Below are 19064 nucleotides of genomic sequence, written 5' to 3'. Positions count from 1 at the left end.
TTATTTAATCACTTATTCTAATAGAAAATTAATATTTAATTTTATTTATTCTTTAAATATCTCATTAATTAATTATTTTAATTGATTATAGATATTATTTATTTAATATTTAATTAGAACATAAATCACACAGTGCATGATAATATCTAACAAAAATAGAAGTCGAACATTAGGTACGATCACATTTTCAAGACATTGAACATTATTCAAGAATGTCGAAATTATATTTCCTCTACCAAATGAGGTCAAGTGGGAAGTTTCCTATTATAGTATCTTACTATCCATCTAACGGATATGTAATCTCTGTTTAAATCGTATGTACTCTTTATTTATAGTATGTTATTGATTTTCTCAATTTTCTCTATTTACAGTATGTTATTGATTACATGAAAATTGACATGACGAATATGTAATATCTACTTAAATCGTATGTATTCTCTATTTATAATATTTTACTGACTTCCTCAATTTTCTTTATTTATAGTGTGTTAAATATGCAATTAATGGTAATTAGTTATTTATTATACAATTACATAAAAACTAAAGTATTACAAACGTTTTTAAAAAATGTTTACATTTTAAATTATCACAACTACGGATCACAATGTACATAAAAGAAAGCTTACATTTATATTCATTACTTTATTTAAATAAATTTTACAATATATACAATTATTTCATAAATAAAAAATATATATACAATTATTTCGTCTACTCCACTGACACCTCTCCCATCCCTACTGACATCCATAATAATTCTAATGAAACATCTACGTACATCCTCACCCTTCACCACTACCCTCCTTGTCGCCATCTCCGCCACCCTCTCTGTCACTATTTGAGACCCCCATTGCCTGTCGATTGTATCTATTCGAATATGATTCTGACCCTCGTCCTCATTCAAGAGTGTCAACTCAGTGAAAACTTCAAACTGATATATTAATATTTCATCGAGTTAATGACCATGCATCGAGATTTCGAAATGATGTACAACATAAAATCACAAATGAATATACGTACCTCAGGATTGTCGATGAGAGCTGATAATTGTTAGCTCTATCATCATGGATAGTTGTTGAACGTGTCAATGTCATCAACAACCACCAAATAAAATACGCCGATCGACGTCTTTTTGTGATGACACCTCAATATGCTCTCTGCAGCATAAACACATCCCAACTTCAACTTCTCAAACATATCGCCGCATTCCCTTGAATATTTCTCCTAACTATGCCATTGTTATTTTACTTAATTAAATTGTTTATCTAATATTTAGTTGTTAATTATTTATTTAAATTGTTCATTTAAATTATTTATTCAATATTTAAATGTGTATTTAAATTATTTATTCAATATTTAAATGTGTATTTAAATTATTTATTTTAATTGTTTAGTTGTTTATTTAATATTTAGTTTAAATGTTACTTGAATGTTTAATTGTTTATTTTAAATGTTAATTATTTATTTTAATTGTTTATTTAATATTTAATTAATTATTTTTATTATTTATATTTCTGGTTTACGTAAATTATTTATTTAATACTTAAATGTTAATTATTTATTGAAATTGTTTAATTACTTATTTAAATTATTTATTATTTATTATTTATATTTATTGTTCATTTAAATTATTTATTTAATATTTAAATGCTAATTATTTATTTCAATTGTTTATTTAATATTTAATTACTTATTTAAACCATTTTTTATTTTTTATATTTATTTGTTCTTTATGTTAAGTAATTATTTTTATTGCTTAATTAGTATTTAATTTACTTCTTTGTTGAATTTATTTCAATTAGTTATTTATCATTTCAATTAGTTTATTATTTCAATTAGTTATTTATTATTTACTTAAATAAACAATATACATAAATAATTAACGCTATTCATGAAATATTTAAATAAACAAAAAAAGTATAAAATAAATAATTATATATTAAACAAATAATATACATAAACAATTAATGTAATTACTTAAAAATTTAATTAAACAATTAAATTAAATATTGATTTAATATTTAATTTAATTTTTTATTTAAATATTTCATTAATTATTTTAATTGGTTATTTATATTGTTTGTTTAATATTAAATTACTCTATTTAATTACTTATTTTAATGGTTTATTTCATATTTATTTACTTCATTTAATTATTTATATTAATTTCTTATTTATTTTAAGTGTTTTATTGAATACTCAATTGTTTATTATATTATTTCATTATTTAAATTATTTATATTTTAAATAAAATGAAATAAAAACAATTAATTATTTTATTTAAATAAACAATTTACATAATTCATGAAATATTTATAAATAATTAAATTCAATATTTTAAAAAAAATGGTTGGAACGGACCAATCCAGACTGTTGACCCTCATCTGGATCCAGACGACCCAAAATATCGGGATCCAGACGACTGGGTTATCTGGGTCCAAACGACTGGGCCGTCCGGGCAATTTGGGTCGTTCGGATCTAGTTGCCCCAGTCGTCTGGGTCGTTTGGATCTAGACGGTGACGTCGTTATTGTCTGAATCATATGAAAACTTCATTTTCGACGAGTTCCATCCCATTTTTTCACTTTTTTTAATCAATTCAACCTCAAACTTGACTTTTTCTTTTATTTTAACTATAAAAATTTGTATTAAACTCATAATTTGACATATTCAAATTTTTATGTATTAAACTCAAACATTTAAATTCCCACATATGTTAGACCTCAATGGTGAGTAAATAAAAAAAAAATCTAATCTTTGAGAAATGGCAACCTCCGGCAAATGGTCGAAATGAGTCCAGTTTGAGCAGTCCGTAGGTGGCGTCGATGATTCTCTTCTCTTAGTTTTCTCTTTCTTTCTCCTCTCCTCTTCTTTTTATTTGGAGTTATTTTTAACCTTTTGGGTATTGTTTACATTTTTAGTTTTCATTTTTTTTTAAAATGAGATTTTTTGGGTCAAAGGTCATTTTGAAAAAATGGCAAAGTGAGGCAGTTATATGCCACCATTTCCTCCTAGAATCAATAAAGATCTATCGAATTTTTTTTTTTTTTTTTTTTTGTGAAATAGTTTCATTGAATAACCGTTTGATCTAGTTCTAAAAGAACAGTAACCGAACTACCTAGTTCAATAATTATGATTAGGGAATTTGAATTACTCAATTTAAGAATGAGGGTCGATTTGAATTATGAATCAAAAAATAAAAAATAATATAAATATAGTAAACCACCTGTGCTTAGCATTAATTTAGATCTCAGTAGATAGATCTCAGTAGACCCAACACCCTATAATTGGTTAAAATAAATATAAAAATATATATAAAAAAAAAACAATTAACATCAATTGTAGGGCGTGGATTCCATTATTCCCGGACACTAAACACCCATGACCGTGATGATATATAGCATTGTTCTCTTCTCGATCAAGGGTTCCAAAAGGAAAAAAGAACAATGTCTTATGTTACTTCTGTTAAGTTACTTGAAAAGGGAATAACCTATTGTACTAGGTAAGATTCAATGTCCTGAATGTAAGGGTTTTTAATCCATCGATGGGCTTATATGTGAGAATAATTGTGTGTTAAATTAAAGGCTATCGAATTCGGTTGAGCCCAATTTAAGTGATCTAATAAGGCTTCGATTTTTAGGCTTTAATGTATCCAATTAAATTATGGGTTTACATATGTGTAGAGATCGTGTCCAAGTCCTAATTCTATGATGAGCCGAATTAGGTCAAAGGGCGTCGCTATATAAATATGATTATGGTCCCTAAATCACATGTACGTATTATTCATTCTTTTCTATATCCCATCACAGAGAGAAAAATGAAACTAGGTATAGATTTGAAAGACAAAATCGCGAAATTCATTATTACATTAACCATATCTGATTCAGGTATGCTTCCACCATATTTATGTATTTCTTGATGATTTAACATGAAAGATCCAATTATTTAAATCAATAAATTATCCTACAAGTGGCATCAGAGCCTTTTCATGTTGAATAATTGAGAATCAAATAATTTATTTGGTTCTTGCAAAACATTTTTTGAAGTTTTTCAGATTTAACAATTTTGGATTTATATTTTGTTGAATTTGAAAACTTTTGCGGTATAATTTTCGTTATTTTCATAATTCAAATTAATAATTGAGAATAATTTAGATTATGATTTTTTGGTTTTGGATTCGGATTCTTTGGGGATTTAAAAAAAAATTAACAAGATCTGGTCGACGACGGGTGTACCGCTAGCATCATAGCGGGCTGCTACAAAACGTAGTAGCATGCTGTAGCAGCAGCCAGCACTGCTGACTGGTTGCTACTGGTGCGACGCCAGCGCCACGGGAGAGGGAAGAAGAAAGAAATTTTTTTAAGTTTTCAGATTTTGGTTGATTTGGGGACGGGGGCCTCATGTGTAAATTGAATAACTTGAGGCCCCTGCTTGCAATTAGGGTTAGGGTTATCATATTAAGATTTCAGTCCCTAACATTTAAGGTATATTCAAGTTTGGGCCTTTAAGTTTTGGATTTAATAATTCAGTCCCTAATGTTTAAAAATTAATTAATTCGGGCCATTAAAGTTTCGAATTTATAATTAAAGCCCTCAAACTTTAATTATTAATTCAAATTGGCCCCCAAAGTTTATAATTATTCAAATTGACTCCCAAAGTTTCAAAATTTCAAAATTTGATCCCTAAAGTTTTGAATTGGTCAATTTTTTGCCCTAAAGTTTTAAATTTGTTCTAATTGATTCTTTAAAGTTTTGAATTAATTAATTATGATCCTTGAAGTTTCAAGTTTATTAATTTCAACCCCTAAAGTTTGGAATTAATTATGTTTGCCCCCTTAAAGTTTTGAAATATTAATCGTAAGGCCTCTAAAGTTTAAAACTAAACAAAATATGCAAAATTAGTGATTCTCTTTCTCAAATTTTGGTACTAAGGACCCTTTTAAGAGATATAATATTCGAAAGTTAATTAATTGAAGCAAAATGTTGCCAAAGCAACATCTCTTGTGGAAATTGACTAACGTAGAATATTAAAAAATGTTTGTGCATGTGTTATTTATGAGAATATTGGTCGGTCCAAAGGAAGGTCAATATTTAACCGAATACACGTGCACCTGTGGTGATAAACGTGCGACGATTATTTGGTTTAATGTGCGATCAATAAATCAGTCTAAAGAAAGGTTTATTGATTGATACAGTGTTTCATCGTCAATGTTTGATTACTACACCAAGAGTACCGCCTACAAATCAATATTTTTGTCCAAAGACTAGATATTGATATTGTGCTATGTATCTTGTGATGGGCCTACCACTATTTGAGAATATTATTATTTGCATATTAAAAAAATTCATGTGAGTTATTCATAATAATCGTTCTCCAATTCAGTTTTAGGTTCTGCTGCTAATATCTTTGCTAGCATCAATTCAATTTCAATGCTAAATGGCACAAACTTCTGGGCATGGCAAGAGAACGCAATGGTTGTTCTCGAAGTCATGGATCTAGACCTTACTTTGCGGGTCGATCAACTTGCTGCACTTACTGATAAGAGTACCCCTGATAACAAGAGGGAGATGGAAAAATGGGAACGATCGAACCGCATAATCTTAATGGTCATGAAGCATGCTATTCCAGAAGCATTCCGGGGCACTATGTCCGATAATGTGACTACGGCTAAGGGTTTCCTTGAAGATCTTGAGATGAGGTTTGCCAAGAATGAAAAGGTCGAAATAAGTACACTTTTGGCAAATCTTGTCTCTATGAGGTATAAAGGGAAATGAAATATTCGGGAGTATATTATGGAAATGTCTCACATTGTTATAAAACTAAAGGCACTCAAGTTAAATTTATCTGAAAACTTGTTAGTGTACTTGGTTTTGATATCCCTTCCGACACATTTCAGTCAATTCAAGGTGAGCTACAACTGTTCAAAGGACTCATTGTCCCTTAATGAGCTCATCTCACATTGTGTCCAGGAAGAGGAAAGATTGAAGCATGAGAAGACAAAAAGTGCTCATTTAGCTACCACCTCTAAGGACAAAAGGAACAAGAAAAGGAAGATGCGGGTACAACACCACAAAAGAAACAGTATAAGGAACCAACTGAAGGTTGTTGTTTCTTCTGTAGACTTGCAGGTCATAAGAAGAAGAATTACACCAATTACCACGCATAGCGTGTAAAGAAAGATATTATTCTTCATTTGGTTTGTTCTGAGATTAATCTAATTTCGGTACCTAGACATACATGGTGGATAGATTCTGGTACAACAACTCACATCAGTATATCTATGCAGGTTACCCGAGTTGCTAAAAATCAAGTCATGGTGAAAGATACATCTATGCTGGCGACGACAAGAAGGTGGAAGTAGAGGTAATAGGGAAATTTAGATTATTGTTAAAGACTGAATTTTATTTGGATCTTGTTGAGACATTTATTATATCGTTTTGTAGACGGAATTTGATTTCTATTTCTATTTTGCACAAATTTGGTTATTCTTGTTCATTTGGAAATGGAAAATTTAGTTTGTTTCATGACTCAAAATTGGTTGGTTCCGATTTTTTATTAGATTACGATAATCTTTATTCAATTCATACAATTATTTCTTTTAATGAATCATTGCATGTAAGCACTCGAGGTGTTAAGTGAAAATTAACCGACGAGAATTCTGCCTCGTTGTAGCATAGAGATTATGTCACATCTCCAAAAGGAGAATTGAGAGACTTGTGTTTGAGGGGATTCTCGACCCTCATGACTTCACAGATTATGATCTGTGTGTCAACTAAATAAAGAGAAAACAAACCAATAAAAGAAGATTTCAAGCCAATAGGACTTCAGGCGTCTTATAACTTATACATACGGACATTTGTGGACCATTCCCTACGGGTTCTTGGAATGGTCAACAATATTTTATAACGTTCATAGACAACTTTTCAAGATATGGCTGCATATATCTTATTCATGAAAAATCACAGTCACTGGATGTGTTCAAAAAACTATAAAATCGAAGTTGAAAACCAACTCAGCAGAAGGATTAAAAGCGTCAAATCTGACCGTGGTGGTGAATACTATAACAGATATGAATGTTCAGGTGAACAACATCCAGGACCATTTGTTAAATTCCTAGGGTATCAACCCACGGTACACTTTGCCGGGTTCGCCCACTATGAATGGTGTTGCTGAGAGATGAAACAAAACGTTTAAGGACATGGTATGGAGTGTAATTAGTCATTCTACATTACCAAAATCTTTCTGGGGTAAAGTATTATAGACCGCAGCTTATATACTCAACAGTGTTCCAACTAAAGCCACTGATAAAACCCTATATAAACTTTGGACGAACAAAAATACCTAGTTTGAAGCATAAATTTTTTCAAAAAAATGGGGCTCAAACAAGGGTTTAATTGGTTTTACAATATTTTCATCTCATATTGTTCTAATGGAATTGAACTTGAACTCACGGACCATTGACCCAACCTCAATTGACTTGAGGCCTTTAAAATCATCCTTTTCAATGTAACTGAAATTGGTCCAAGATGAAATGGTTTAAAACTTTTAAAAAAAACTAGTCAACGTTGAACGTGTATTGCAAGTCATTTTAAAATACTTTATAAGTGATGTAAAAGTAATATGTGATACCAATTTGTTGGAGGATTTGATGAATTTCGAACGAATTAAAGAAAATAAAATTTAGCATAAAAATTTAAGAAAGAAAATTGTTTTCAAAACTCAATTTCTATGATTCAAATTTTTTATGATGATAAAATACTACAAATAAACAATCTTTTTTATATTACATTTGATACATAACAATTAATTGCTAATATATAAATTTAATTCTAATGGAATTGAACTTGAACTCACGGACCATTGACCCAACCTCAATTGACTTGAGGCCTTTAAAATCGTCCTTTTCAATGTAACTGAAATTGGTCCAAGATGAAATGGTTTAAAACTTTTAAAAAAAACTAGTCAACGTTGAACGTGTATTGCAAGTCATTTTAAAATACTTTATAAGTGATGTAAAAGTAATATGTGATACCAATTTGTTGGAGGATTTGATGAATTTCGAACGAATTAAAGAAAATAAAATTTAGCATAAAAATTTAAGAAAGAAAATTGTTTTCAAAACTCAATTTCTATGATTCAAATTTTTTATGATGATAAAATACTACAAATAAACAATCTTTTTTATATTACATTTGATACATAACAATTAATTGCTAATATATAAATTTAAACATCCATTAAAATTTTCAAATACCTAAATATGAATAAATTCATTTATAATAACTATGGATTCAAGTAATTCAAGATTCATCAAATGAAAATTAATTAAATCTATATTAATGTGAATGTTAATTAATTGATAATTACTAATAATTGGGGGTGCTCAGTTGACGTAATGCCCTATAAGCCAAATGAAAAGAAACTAGACACAAGAACTATCAGTTGCTACTTTATTGGATATTCTTGAAGGTCTAGGGGTTACAAGTTTTATAATCCCACAACTAAGACAATTTTCGAGACAGGAAATGCTAGATTCTTTGAAAATGTTGAGTTTGAGGGGGGGGGGGGGGGGGAGAAAGGGTTACAGGCTTTGTCTTTGAGGAGGAATATATTGAAGTTCCTCCAATTGCCATTGATAATGATCAGGTTTCTATCCCTGATATTGTTCAAGAAGCAACTCTGGATCAAGACAATGTCATACCTTTCTCTGAAGAGAAATTGTTCTAGAAGAACAAACTCTACAGCCTCAAGAACCAATGACATTAAGAAGATCCATTAGAGAGAGGAGAAGTGCGGGTTCGGATGATTACATCGTATTTATCCAAGAATATGTAGTTGACATTGGAATGGTGGAAGACGATCCGATCAACTTCCGTCAAGCCATGGAAAGTTCCAAATCTCAAAAGTGGCTCGATGCCATGAATGAAGAGATAAAGTCCATAACAGACAATGACATTTGGGACCTCGTCACATTGCCTGAAGGTGCGAAACTCATTGGTTGCAAATGGATACTTAAAACCCAGAGGGATTCAAAAGGTGATTTAGAGAGGTATAAGGCTCGTCGTGTGGCAAAGGGCTTTACATAGAAAGAAGACAACGATTATAAAGAGACTTTCTCTCCGATTTTTTCGAAAGACTCTTTCAGGACCATAATGGCATTAGTAGCGCATTTCGATCTTAAGCTACATTAGATGGATGTTAGACAGTGTTTCTCAATGGTGACATTGATGAAACAATGTACATGATACAACCAGAAAATTTTGTATCGGACGATACAAAGCAAATGGTCTGTAAATTAAAGAAATTCATCGATGGACTCAAACAGGCGTCTCGTCAATGATATTACAAGTTTCATCAAGTGATATCTCATTTGATTTTGAGATGAATTTGGTCGATGATTGTATATAACACAAGCTCAATGGGAGCAAGTATATTTTTCTAGTTTTATATGTCGGTAACATACTACTTGCTAGCAACGATATAGGCTTATTGCACGAAATCAAGATATTTCTAGCAAAGAATTTTGAGATGAAAGATCTTGGTGACGCCATTTTGTATTGGGAATTCAGATACACTGAGATCGTTCTCGGAGTATTCTTGGATTGTCACAAAACGAGTTATATCGAAAAGGTACTTAAAAGATATGACATGCAAGATTGTAAACCAGGTGACACCCTTGTGGCTAAAGGAGACAAGTTCAGTTTAAGTCAATGCCCTAAAAATGACTTAGAAATTAAAAAAATGCAGAAGATTCCTCAACCAAAAAATGTATGCTCAGGTTTGTACACGTCCGGATATAGCGTACATTGTTGGGATGTTAGGGAGATATTTAAGTAATTCGGGAATGGATCGTTGGAAAGCAGCCAAACGGGTCATGCGGTATTTATAGAGAACAAAAGACTACATGCTCACATATAAGAGATCGGATCAGTTGGAGATCGTCGGTTATTTTGATTCCGATTTCGTGGGATGCCAAGATAGTAGGAGATCCACTTCAAACTATATTTACCTACTTGTTGGAGGTGCTATTTCCTTGAAGAGTGCTAAGCAAACACTCATAACTACTTCCACCATGGTAGCGGAGTTTATAGCGTGTTATTAGGCATCAAATATGGCTGTGAATTTTGTCACTGGGCTGCTCATTGTAGACAATATAGAAAGATTACTTAAGATATTTTGTGATGATAAATCAGCAGTTCTATATTCCAATAACAACAGGAGCTTGACAAAGTCAAAACATATAGAGATCAAGTTCCTGGTTGTTAAAGAGAGAGTTCAGAGTGAACAGGTGTTAATAGAGCATATTGGGACAAACTTCATGGTTGTGAATCCGCTTACTAAGGGATGAATAACCAAGGTATTTCATGAACACACTGTTCATATGGGTGTAATGTCTCTTGAAGATATTTAGTTTCAGTAGGAGTTTGTACTTTTGCTTTTCATATTGAACACAAGTACTGTTATTTTAAATACGGCTTAAGGTTAAAGTTATTTTCGGTTATAAAGTTATTTGGTTTATTATCTCTGAACTTATTTAAAATGATCTCACTAAGGTATTAAGGTAAACCAGTTGGAAATAGGTATGTTACAGATCACATCGCATGTAATTTATATGCTACACATCCATGCTTGATCTGTGTCATTCGGTTATATCGATATACGTGACCATTGATGGGTTTAGCTACATGAAAGTAGCAAAAGCCGCTTTGATCCTATGTTGATATGATTGATGGACGGGATTATTTTGGGGATGCATTCAGTGATGATAGCAAAATTCTTAGTACTCATAAGGTTATATTTAATGTACAGTTATAAGGTGACACATACAATCCAAGTGGGAGATTGTAAGGATTTTTAATCCATCGATGAGCTTATATGTGAGAATAATTGTGTGTTAAATTAAAAGCTATCGAATCGATTGAGCCTAATTAAATTGATCTAATAAAACTTCGATTTTTTAGTTTTAATGTATCTAATTAAAGTATTGATTTACATATGCGTAGAGATCAGGCTCAAATCATAATTCTATGATGGACCGAATTAGATCAAACGGCGTTGCTATATAAATATGGTTATGATCCCCAAATTACACGTACGTATTATTCATTCTCTTCTACATTCCACTACAGAGAGAAAAAGGAGACTGCGTGTAGATTTGGAAAACAAATCGAGAAAACTCATTATTACATTAACCATGTCCGATTCAGGTACGCTTCCGCCATATTTATCTATTTCTTGATGATTTAACATGAAAGATCCTATGATTTAAAACAATAAATTATCCTACACTGAAAATTGATACTAAGCACTCCTGATGTTACATTAAGACAAGAAGTTTCAAGAGGAAGAAAATTTGTCGTCTTCTTGTTCTCCAAAGCAATAATATCGCTAGGGAAGGAAGTTAAATTGTATATATAGCATCTTATTTATACACCAATATGTGCAAGAATTTTCATATTGAGTCCCGTTTGATTCTCATTTTTATAAGAATAAGAATGAAAAATATAATCATTTCAGAACCCACATAAAAGATATATAGTCAATTATGATAACTTGATGTGATGGATAATGATTATATTTTCAATTTTTTGGACAAAGAATGAGAAACAAACAGGGCCCAAATCTTTCTTTCGTGCGACTGGATAGTTATTTAAATAACTGGCGTTCAAGAAAACAAAATCTGATTTTTGTAGTATGTGGTTTACTACCAATACCACAAACATCTAGTCAGAGACAGAGCCAGAATTGCATTCTAGTGGGAACATAATTTAAATAAAATTTTTAAAAATAAGGTTATAAGACGGAAATATTAACCACAAAACAAAACTAACCATCCTATTCAGACTTTTGACATTCACAGAAGTATACTTCAGAATCAGCAAGCAGCAGATCCTCATTTGATCAACTTTCGACAAAAATCAAGACCTTTTAAGGCATTCCAGTCAATGAAGCGTGGAAAAGGATTAAAAATTACAAAAATATCACCACTGAGTTACAAGCATGAAAAACAATGTTCTATTAGCCTCTCCTGTAAACTATTGATGAGAAGGCAATCATGCTCTGTTCATTCCCAGAACTAATGGTATGCAACGTAGATGTCCAATACCTGCAAAAATATTAGAGAAATTCAAGTCGTGCATCTCAGTCGATAAAAGTCATCATCAATATTCTAAAACATTATAGGTTCCACATCATTACGTGGATGAACCACAAGAATGGAAAATAAAAACTTATATTTCATTCGTTTGAAGTAAGACTTTCATCATTAATAGATGCTTTAAGATGAATAGTCTACAATATTGTCTGCAAAGTATTCACTTCTGGCAAAATGAAAAGTAGATGGAACTGTACCTAATGTGAAGCTTGGCTTGATAAAGCAATATACAAATGCAATACCTTTTTTTCTTTAAAAAAAAAAAAAAACACATTTCACAGAGAAATTATGGTGTGCATCTCAAGCACTTGTACAATTCACAAACCTCTTAGATTTCTCATATGCACTTTTTCTTCGTACCTACTAACTACAGATTCCTCATCTTCTGCCCACTAATTCTAAAAAGAATTTTTCTGTAAGAATTTAATTGAAGCTGGCATCGTTTTTATGAATAAATAAGGATGATACTAGTGAAGCAAAACAATTGAGACGTTTGCATGATTTCAACAATGTTGAACTAGCAAAACCTCCATCAAATATCTCCTTCAAAGAATTAATGAGAGCATTTTCTGAAAGTTTAGCTCTTCTCATCTCTCCAGTTTAGGGTAAAAATGAATTGAAGAAACTATGAATCATAACATTGCTACTTTAAATTCCATGATAAAGATGGAATGCCAGATGTACACATAAACAGACATCAGAGAAAGAGAGAGAGATGTGATGAGAACACTGTGATGCCTGTTGGCAGAACTATGATTAAGGCTGCTGCCCTCTAACTTCCAACAACTTGCCAGTTTTTTAAGCGTACATAGAGAAGAGGAGCACATAGCGAAAATGTCATCACACCCCCATCAAAATAAAAGGCCTTAGTTGTTAAAATTGTGCACCTGGAGATACAGTGCAAAGAAGCATAACATTTGGAATCTTTTCATGTTTGAGGAGATAGCTTCAAGAGAGCACTTGTTACACTTTCGGGGGCTTCAAAGCAAAATGGAGCAGAAAATAGCCAAAATCAAATTATTTGTGTTGTCTTTTCTCGTTCGTACTAACAACTGTTCTAAACAAACAACGTTAAACAGGTATTACAATTAATTATCAAGATAAAAATAATCATTAGGCGGTCCTTTCCATACCCATTTGAATATAGCTACAAAAATGACCCATAAAATGTTCAAAGCTACAACATATAATTATTCTTATTTGATTTTACCCTTGTTTGGCCCCACTTATTCAAAACTTATTTTTCCCCAAACTCATTATCAACTATACATTTTATGGGATCGACATCCTTTATCAACTTTTCGATCATAGATTTCATCAACTTTTATAAAAATCTATTACAATTTGATATTTAGCCAAACCAAACAGGGCCTTCACATTTCAGTGCATGCTCTACCTACAATGTGAGAGTTGGGCATATGATTATCATATCAACCATTTAGTTTAAATATATACTTCACTTTGCACTGAACCCTCAAGAGGCCTTAGAACTTCAATATGCTTATAATATAAAATTTCCATGTCTCCATAAGGAAATCTGGTAAGTTCAGCACATATAAGCTTTTTCTGCAAATTCAGTTAATACTTGACAAAGATCAAGAACAAAAACCAATAGAGCAAGACATTGTAGATTGACTTAATTTGGCTTATATAACAAGCTACACTTGGAAGGATAGAATTAGCTAGAGCATAGATGCTACGACAAAACTGATTTTATTACACAAAGGGGGCTATTGGAACACTATGCCCCTGTTTGGTACAAATTAAAATTAAAATTTTAATCTAAGTTAAGTCAACAAACAATTTTAACCACATATTTATTTGGCAACAAAACTTTTCTAACAAACATTTCATAAATCTCTATCAAAATCTATTAAATATCTTATTTTAATCCCCACCCAAACAAGGGCTACATTGGACTAGCAGGGTAGAACCAGAAGCAATAGGATTAGGGGAAAGTGTATTTAGGTGGATTATGATGCACTATTATTATATGGCGTTTAGAGCTACACCATTTTAGAAGAACCACGGACGTACAAGTATTGAAAAATAAATAATTCATGACAATAATATTTTTTGTCTAAACTTAAAAAAGAGGAAAGATACTCTCAAATAACCTTTTTTCCTGCCTACATGTCAGAAAATTTTACTTTTTTAAAACATAATTCTTACATTTATGTCAAATAGATTTGATTAACAAAAAAAATTAATTAATTCAAAACTTACTTATTTACTTATAACTAAAGTTTCTTAAGAATAATTAATTTTATAAACTTACTTTTATCTATGATAATTTTCGAATAACTTACTTTTTACTTTAAAAATTACCTTTTTAAGTAACTCTTATGTCAATGTCAAAATGAACAGATTACTCATTTTTACCTTTGATTAATACAAAAAATTATTTATTTTAAAGCTCATTTATTTTTATCAAAGCTTACTTATTTACTTATAGGTAAGTTACTTCTTGTTCTTTGTTTAAAATTTTTATTTATGTTTTTGTTTCTTTCTTTCTTTGTACAGTGAGTGAGTTCAAGTGATTCATATCCACCCTTAACCCACGTACCTTAAATTGTTTTATTTGGTTAACATAGAATAGAATAAGTTGACTGAATTAATTTAATCTTGCATCAAACTCAGGATATGATTAAATTAATCTTTATCAGGTCTGATATGGTGCTAAATACACCCAAAGTTATTAAGAACTTATGAAAAGGCTATAACAAATATTCATTGGTACTATCACATTAGACAGTAAAACAAAATTTATATTAGGAACTTATCAAAAGGCCGAGAGTAAATGACTCTTAGATATTCAACGGAATTCTCACAAATATTTTCTAGGAAAATACTTATTTTAGACAAGCCAAACCAATAGGATCAACAAAAGGTTCATCACAGAAGTTTGTCAAAAGCAAATCAAAGATGAGCATAGGCAACTCAGTTAAATATTTAATAACTTATCATTAGCGATGCAATATAAACATTCTTGGACCTTTTGTCATACATTACAAGTATTAGAATCTTAGTCCTTTGAACGGCAACCATCTCAATATGCACCCAAATTAATGGTTATAAAATTCTTCATTTAAAGCTAGTTGATTGTAGAAACGAAGAACAACAAAAATTATCCTAGAGAAGATCACATTTTTGCACCTTGAGATTTATGTTTAAGCCCAAAAGTAGGGTAATTATACAAATCAACAGTTGACAAAAAATGCATGGCTTGATTTCATCATAATGTCACATTCAAAAAGTGAATAAGAAATTCAGCAGCAATACTTTTTCCTTTAATGTTTTGAAATGCCAAGTGAGAACACTTATTTGTCAATTGTACACAAGTTTTGTAAAATTAAATCATACGACTCACAGGCATGCCTATCATGATAATGCTTGTTCGCAATATGTTAGTCTAAGAAACACGACGTGGAAATGCATGCACAAGAGCACTTGAGGATTTTGTTGAGTACAGAAACACATGACAAATGATACAAACAAGAGCTACAGTCACAAGAGGGGAGAGAAAGGTAGTTGAGGATGAGGAAATTACACCGAATCTATTGGTTCTTCTTATCATTGTTTGAAAGCATTGGAATCTTTCTCAATATTTGTTCATCGATTTTCCGGTACTGTGTCTGAATAATCTTATGTGCTATAATCAGCTTTTCATCGATTTGCCTTTGGTATTTGGCGTAGAAGACAGGTAGTGATAAACTAAGAAGAACCGCTGCAATAATAACAGAATCCCACATTACAACTGTATATTATGGAAAAAACACACAGACCTAGAGTAGAGCCAGCGAATACTGACCAATATATGCCAGGGTAAGGAAGTTGAAGAAACCTCCAATGTAGGAGATCATCCACAAGCCTAAAAAGACCTAACAAGCAAAATCCACATAGCATGGAAAATAACCTCAGTTAGTCAAATACACAATCAGGGTCAATAAACTTTATCCGCTTGACGAAAATAACAAATTAAAATGTGTAAACAACCTGAAAAAAGAGTCCCAAGTTTCCGCCAATGGTAATGTCGTGTGCAATGGATAATGCTCGATTTACCCAAACTTGCATCTCATCAGCAGCTTTCACAACAGATTCCTCAGAAATGTCCAGATTAGGAACAGGAGGCAGAGGTCTAAAATCAAGATATGATATTCACTCATTTGACTTTAAGATTCAAGTATATAAGAGCGGATTACATTGCACATAGGAACACCCACCATCAGAAAAACAAGTGAGCAGACACATGAAACAAATGCCAGTCATAATGAAATAACCTATCAAACAGTTTCTGCCAGTAACGAAATAATTTCTAGCCATATATAACTTCAGCTAAGGAGAATACAGGAACAATTCAGCAAAGAACTTAAAAGGCATTAAATTTCAACGTGCTGATGTACGTAAATCCGTCCATATTTATGCTACCTATTGAGAAGTAATGCAGATTTGGCCCAGAAGAACAAGATCACTACAAGCAAAAATAAGGCATTTGAAATAAATGATAAGAGATTATAGCCGGCTCTTTCAGATAGTAACCAAAGGGCGGTGGAACCGATAAGCACAGCAGCACTCCCAAACCAATTCTTCCACAACAACACATCTGCAACTGCATCAAGAAATGAACCGTAAGAAAAAAAATTCTCGCTTGAAATAATTTATCCAATCCTTCTGAAATCATAAATCAGGACTGGATTTGGAATTGCGTTGGTACACTTAAAAAACACTGTTCCAAAAAACTAAAACTCGAACATGTATCATTGTAGATATAGATTATACCTGCGCCACCGCCGATGGCGAGATGGACAGAGCATCGATGCGATTCGCCCATGGAGATTTAGGGTTTATACCGAAGGAAAGGATAGTTTTGATGAGATGGGAACTTGAAGGTGAAGCTGGTAGAAGATTTGCACCAAAGGGAAAAGCTGATGGGAATTAGAAATATTGTGCTTTGGCTGCATCGTGTCTGGAATTTGGAGCATGTGTTGGGAGTACTCTATTTTCCCATTTTTTAGCCATCATTAATCTTTAATTATTAATGGATACCTTTTTGTATAGCCATCATTCAAAATAAGTATGTCTAGTGCTTATTTTACTGAGTAGTGCTACAGGTACATAAGTATATATATATAGTGTCAATAATATTACATGACACTCTATCATTTGCCCGTTTAAAAGATTGATTGAAAAAATTTATTGTGTTTTAAACAGATAAATGATAGAGTGTCATGTGGTATTATGGACACCCCTATGTATATACTTATGTACCTGTAGCACTACTCTTTTACTAAAATAAGTTACCCCAAACAATGTGGCAATCTCACACAAATATACAGGTACACAAAGAAATGAGAAGAGAAGAGAAGGATATGTTACATATTGAGAGAGATGAATGAATTCTCTGTATCCCCATTTTAAAATTATAAAGTACATCTTTGCTGAGTAATATAAGTGCAAACATTAAAAAGTGGGGGGTCTCTTTTGCATATTTCCATATAAAATATGATTTTTATAACTGAGATGTGCACTAATTATTTTGCGACTACATCTCGACTTATTCACTTAAACAATCTTAGAAGTTACCAACAATTATTCTAAGATAACTAACAAGAAAGTACACAATAATACGTTGAGCATGGAATTTATTTCATGTATATTACATTTTTATTTTGAACATAGCGTCATGTAAAATATTACGAGGATTTTGATGATACTAGTCTCCTGTCCGTGCAATGCACGAGCAGGATTCTGTTGAATGTTATGTTAGCGTTTTTAATATTGAAATTTTTTTAGTTTTTAATGTTGATATTAGTTTACTGTTTAAAGAGAAAGTGAATTCATTAATTAAAAACAGAATCATTGGATGTAAGTTATGATATTAATTTTGAAATGGAATGATTTAATATAATAATATTTCACTATTTTTGCAATGGAAAGGAGAAAAAGGAAAGTAAGACGTTTACAACAAACTTTAAATTTCAAGAGTAGTAATTTATTGCTATTCGGTGGAATCTGAAGTCTTGTACATAGACAAAGATATAGACAAATCATGTTACTTTTTCCAGAAATACAAAATGGAACATTAATTACTGTCTACTGTCGCAAAAGTATCATAGATGTTATTCATTCATGTTTTTCTTTTGAGGTGATCCCAATGGTTCGGTCATCGATTTTGGAGCCTGTGTGAGTTCTTTTTTTGGGTTTTGACTCTGCTTCAATAGGTACATTTAATGGTTGGAAGAGAGACATTTTTTCATGCGGTGGATTGATTTCTTTAGTAGCGGTGGATTGATTTCTTTAGCAGCGGTGGAAATGTTATCGGGTCGTCTGGACATCTTGTTCTTGCCTTTTACGTCTTTGTTGTTGGAATTTTTTTCCATTTCAATTTGCTTATTTGCATCTTCTGTAACAATTGAGGAATCAACTTGATTTGCTGTGGAGGAGTTGAACACGAATATGATTTCAAAGAGGTACTCAGGTGGGTCGTGGTGCTTTTTTGTTGCCTTGAGGTAAAAGAGTAGCTCTGTATCACTTTCCAATTTAACAACGTCATTGAGTTCTTTAATACTTTCCTGTGGTCGACGAAATATATTTCAATAGAGTGGAATGTTTGTTGTTAAGAAAGAAAGCATTTTCGAAGGATGTTGAACATGATGTTTTACCTTCTGAAGATGGTTCATTAAGTCATTGGCGCTACTTTTCAGTAACACTTCTGCTGCATCTCTTATGATGGTTGCATCTAACGAACCAGATTTATCTTTAAGTTGTACAAAAGCATTTACAATAAAGAATGTTTTTTTTTTTTAGCCATGTATTATGTACTTTGTTCCTGAAGTAATAATTGGTAAATTTTTGAACTTATATTTAATAGAAGAAATTACCATGAAATAACTTTTGAGTGTTCATATTTG

General features: G+C 31.5%; 1 protein-coding gene across 2 annotated transcripts; it reads right to left on the bottom strand.

Annotated features, from left to right (window-relative positions):
• Window positions 1-11808: 11808 nt before the first annotated feature.
• Window positions 11809-17165, bottom strand: LOC111411990 (reticulon-like protein B11). 2 transcript variants are annotated; one of them, XR_002705930.1, is made up of 7 exons: window positions 16933-17165; window positions 16582-16762; window positions 16150-16291; window positions 15965-16034; window positions 15704-15880; window positions 13041-13131; window positions 11809-12105 (listed from the first exon to the last, which is right to left on the bottom strand). XR_002705930.1 is itself a non-coding variant. In XM_023042706.1 (6 exons), the coding sequence occupies exons 1-5, from the start codon at window positions 16982-16984 to the stop codon at window positions 15711-15713; spliced, it is 615 nt and encodes a 204-aa protein (XP_022898474.1). In that variant the 5' UTR covers window positions 16985-17163; the 3' UTR covers window positions 11809-12105; window positions 15704-15710. The 2 variants fall into 2 exon arrangements, 1 of the variants encoding a protein (XP_022898474.1); XM_023042706.1 differs by lacking the exon at window positions 13041-13131 and having other exon boundaries at window positions 16933-17163.
• Between the last annotated feature and the right edge of the window lie 1899 nt (window positions 17166-19064).

The sequence above is a fragment of the Olea europaea genome, chromosome 16, assembly GCF_002742605.1.
Source record: "Olea europaea var. sylvestris chromosome 16, O_europaea_v1, whole genome shotgun sequence".
Lineage (NCBI taxonomy): Eukaryota > Viridiplantae > Streptophyta > Magnoliopsida > Lamiales > Oleaceae > Olea > Olea europaea.
The sequence above is the reverse complement of the archived record's forward strand: the minus strand, read 5'-3'. Positions and strand labels throughout refer to the sequence as shown.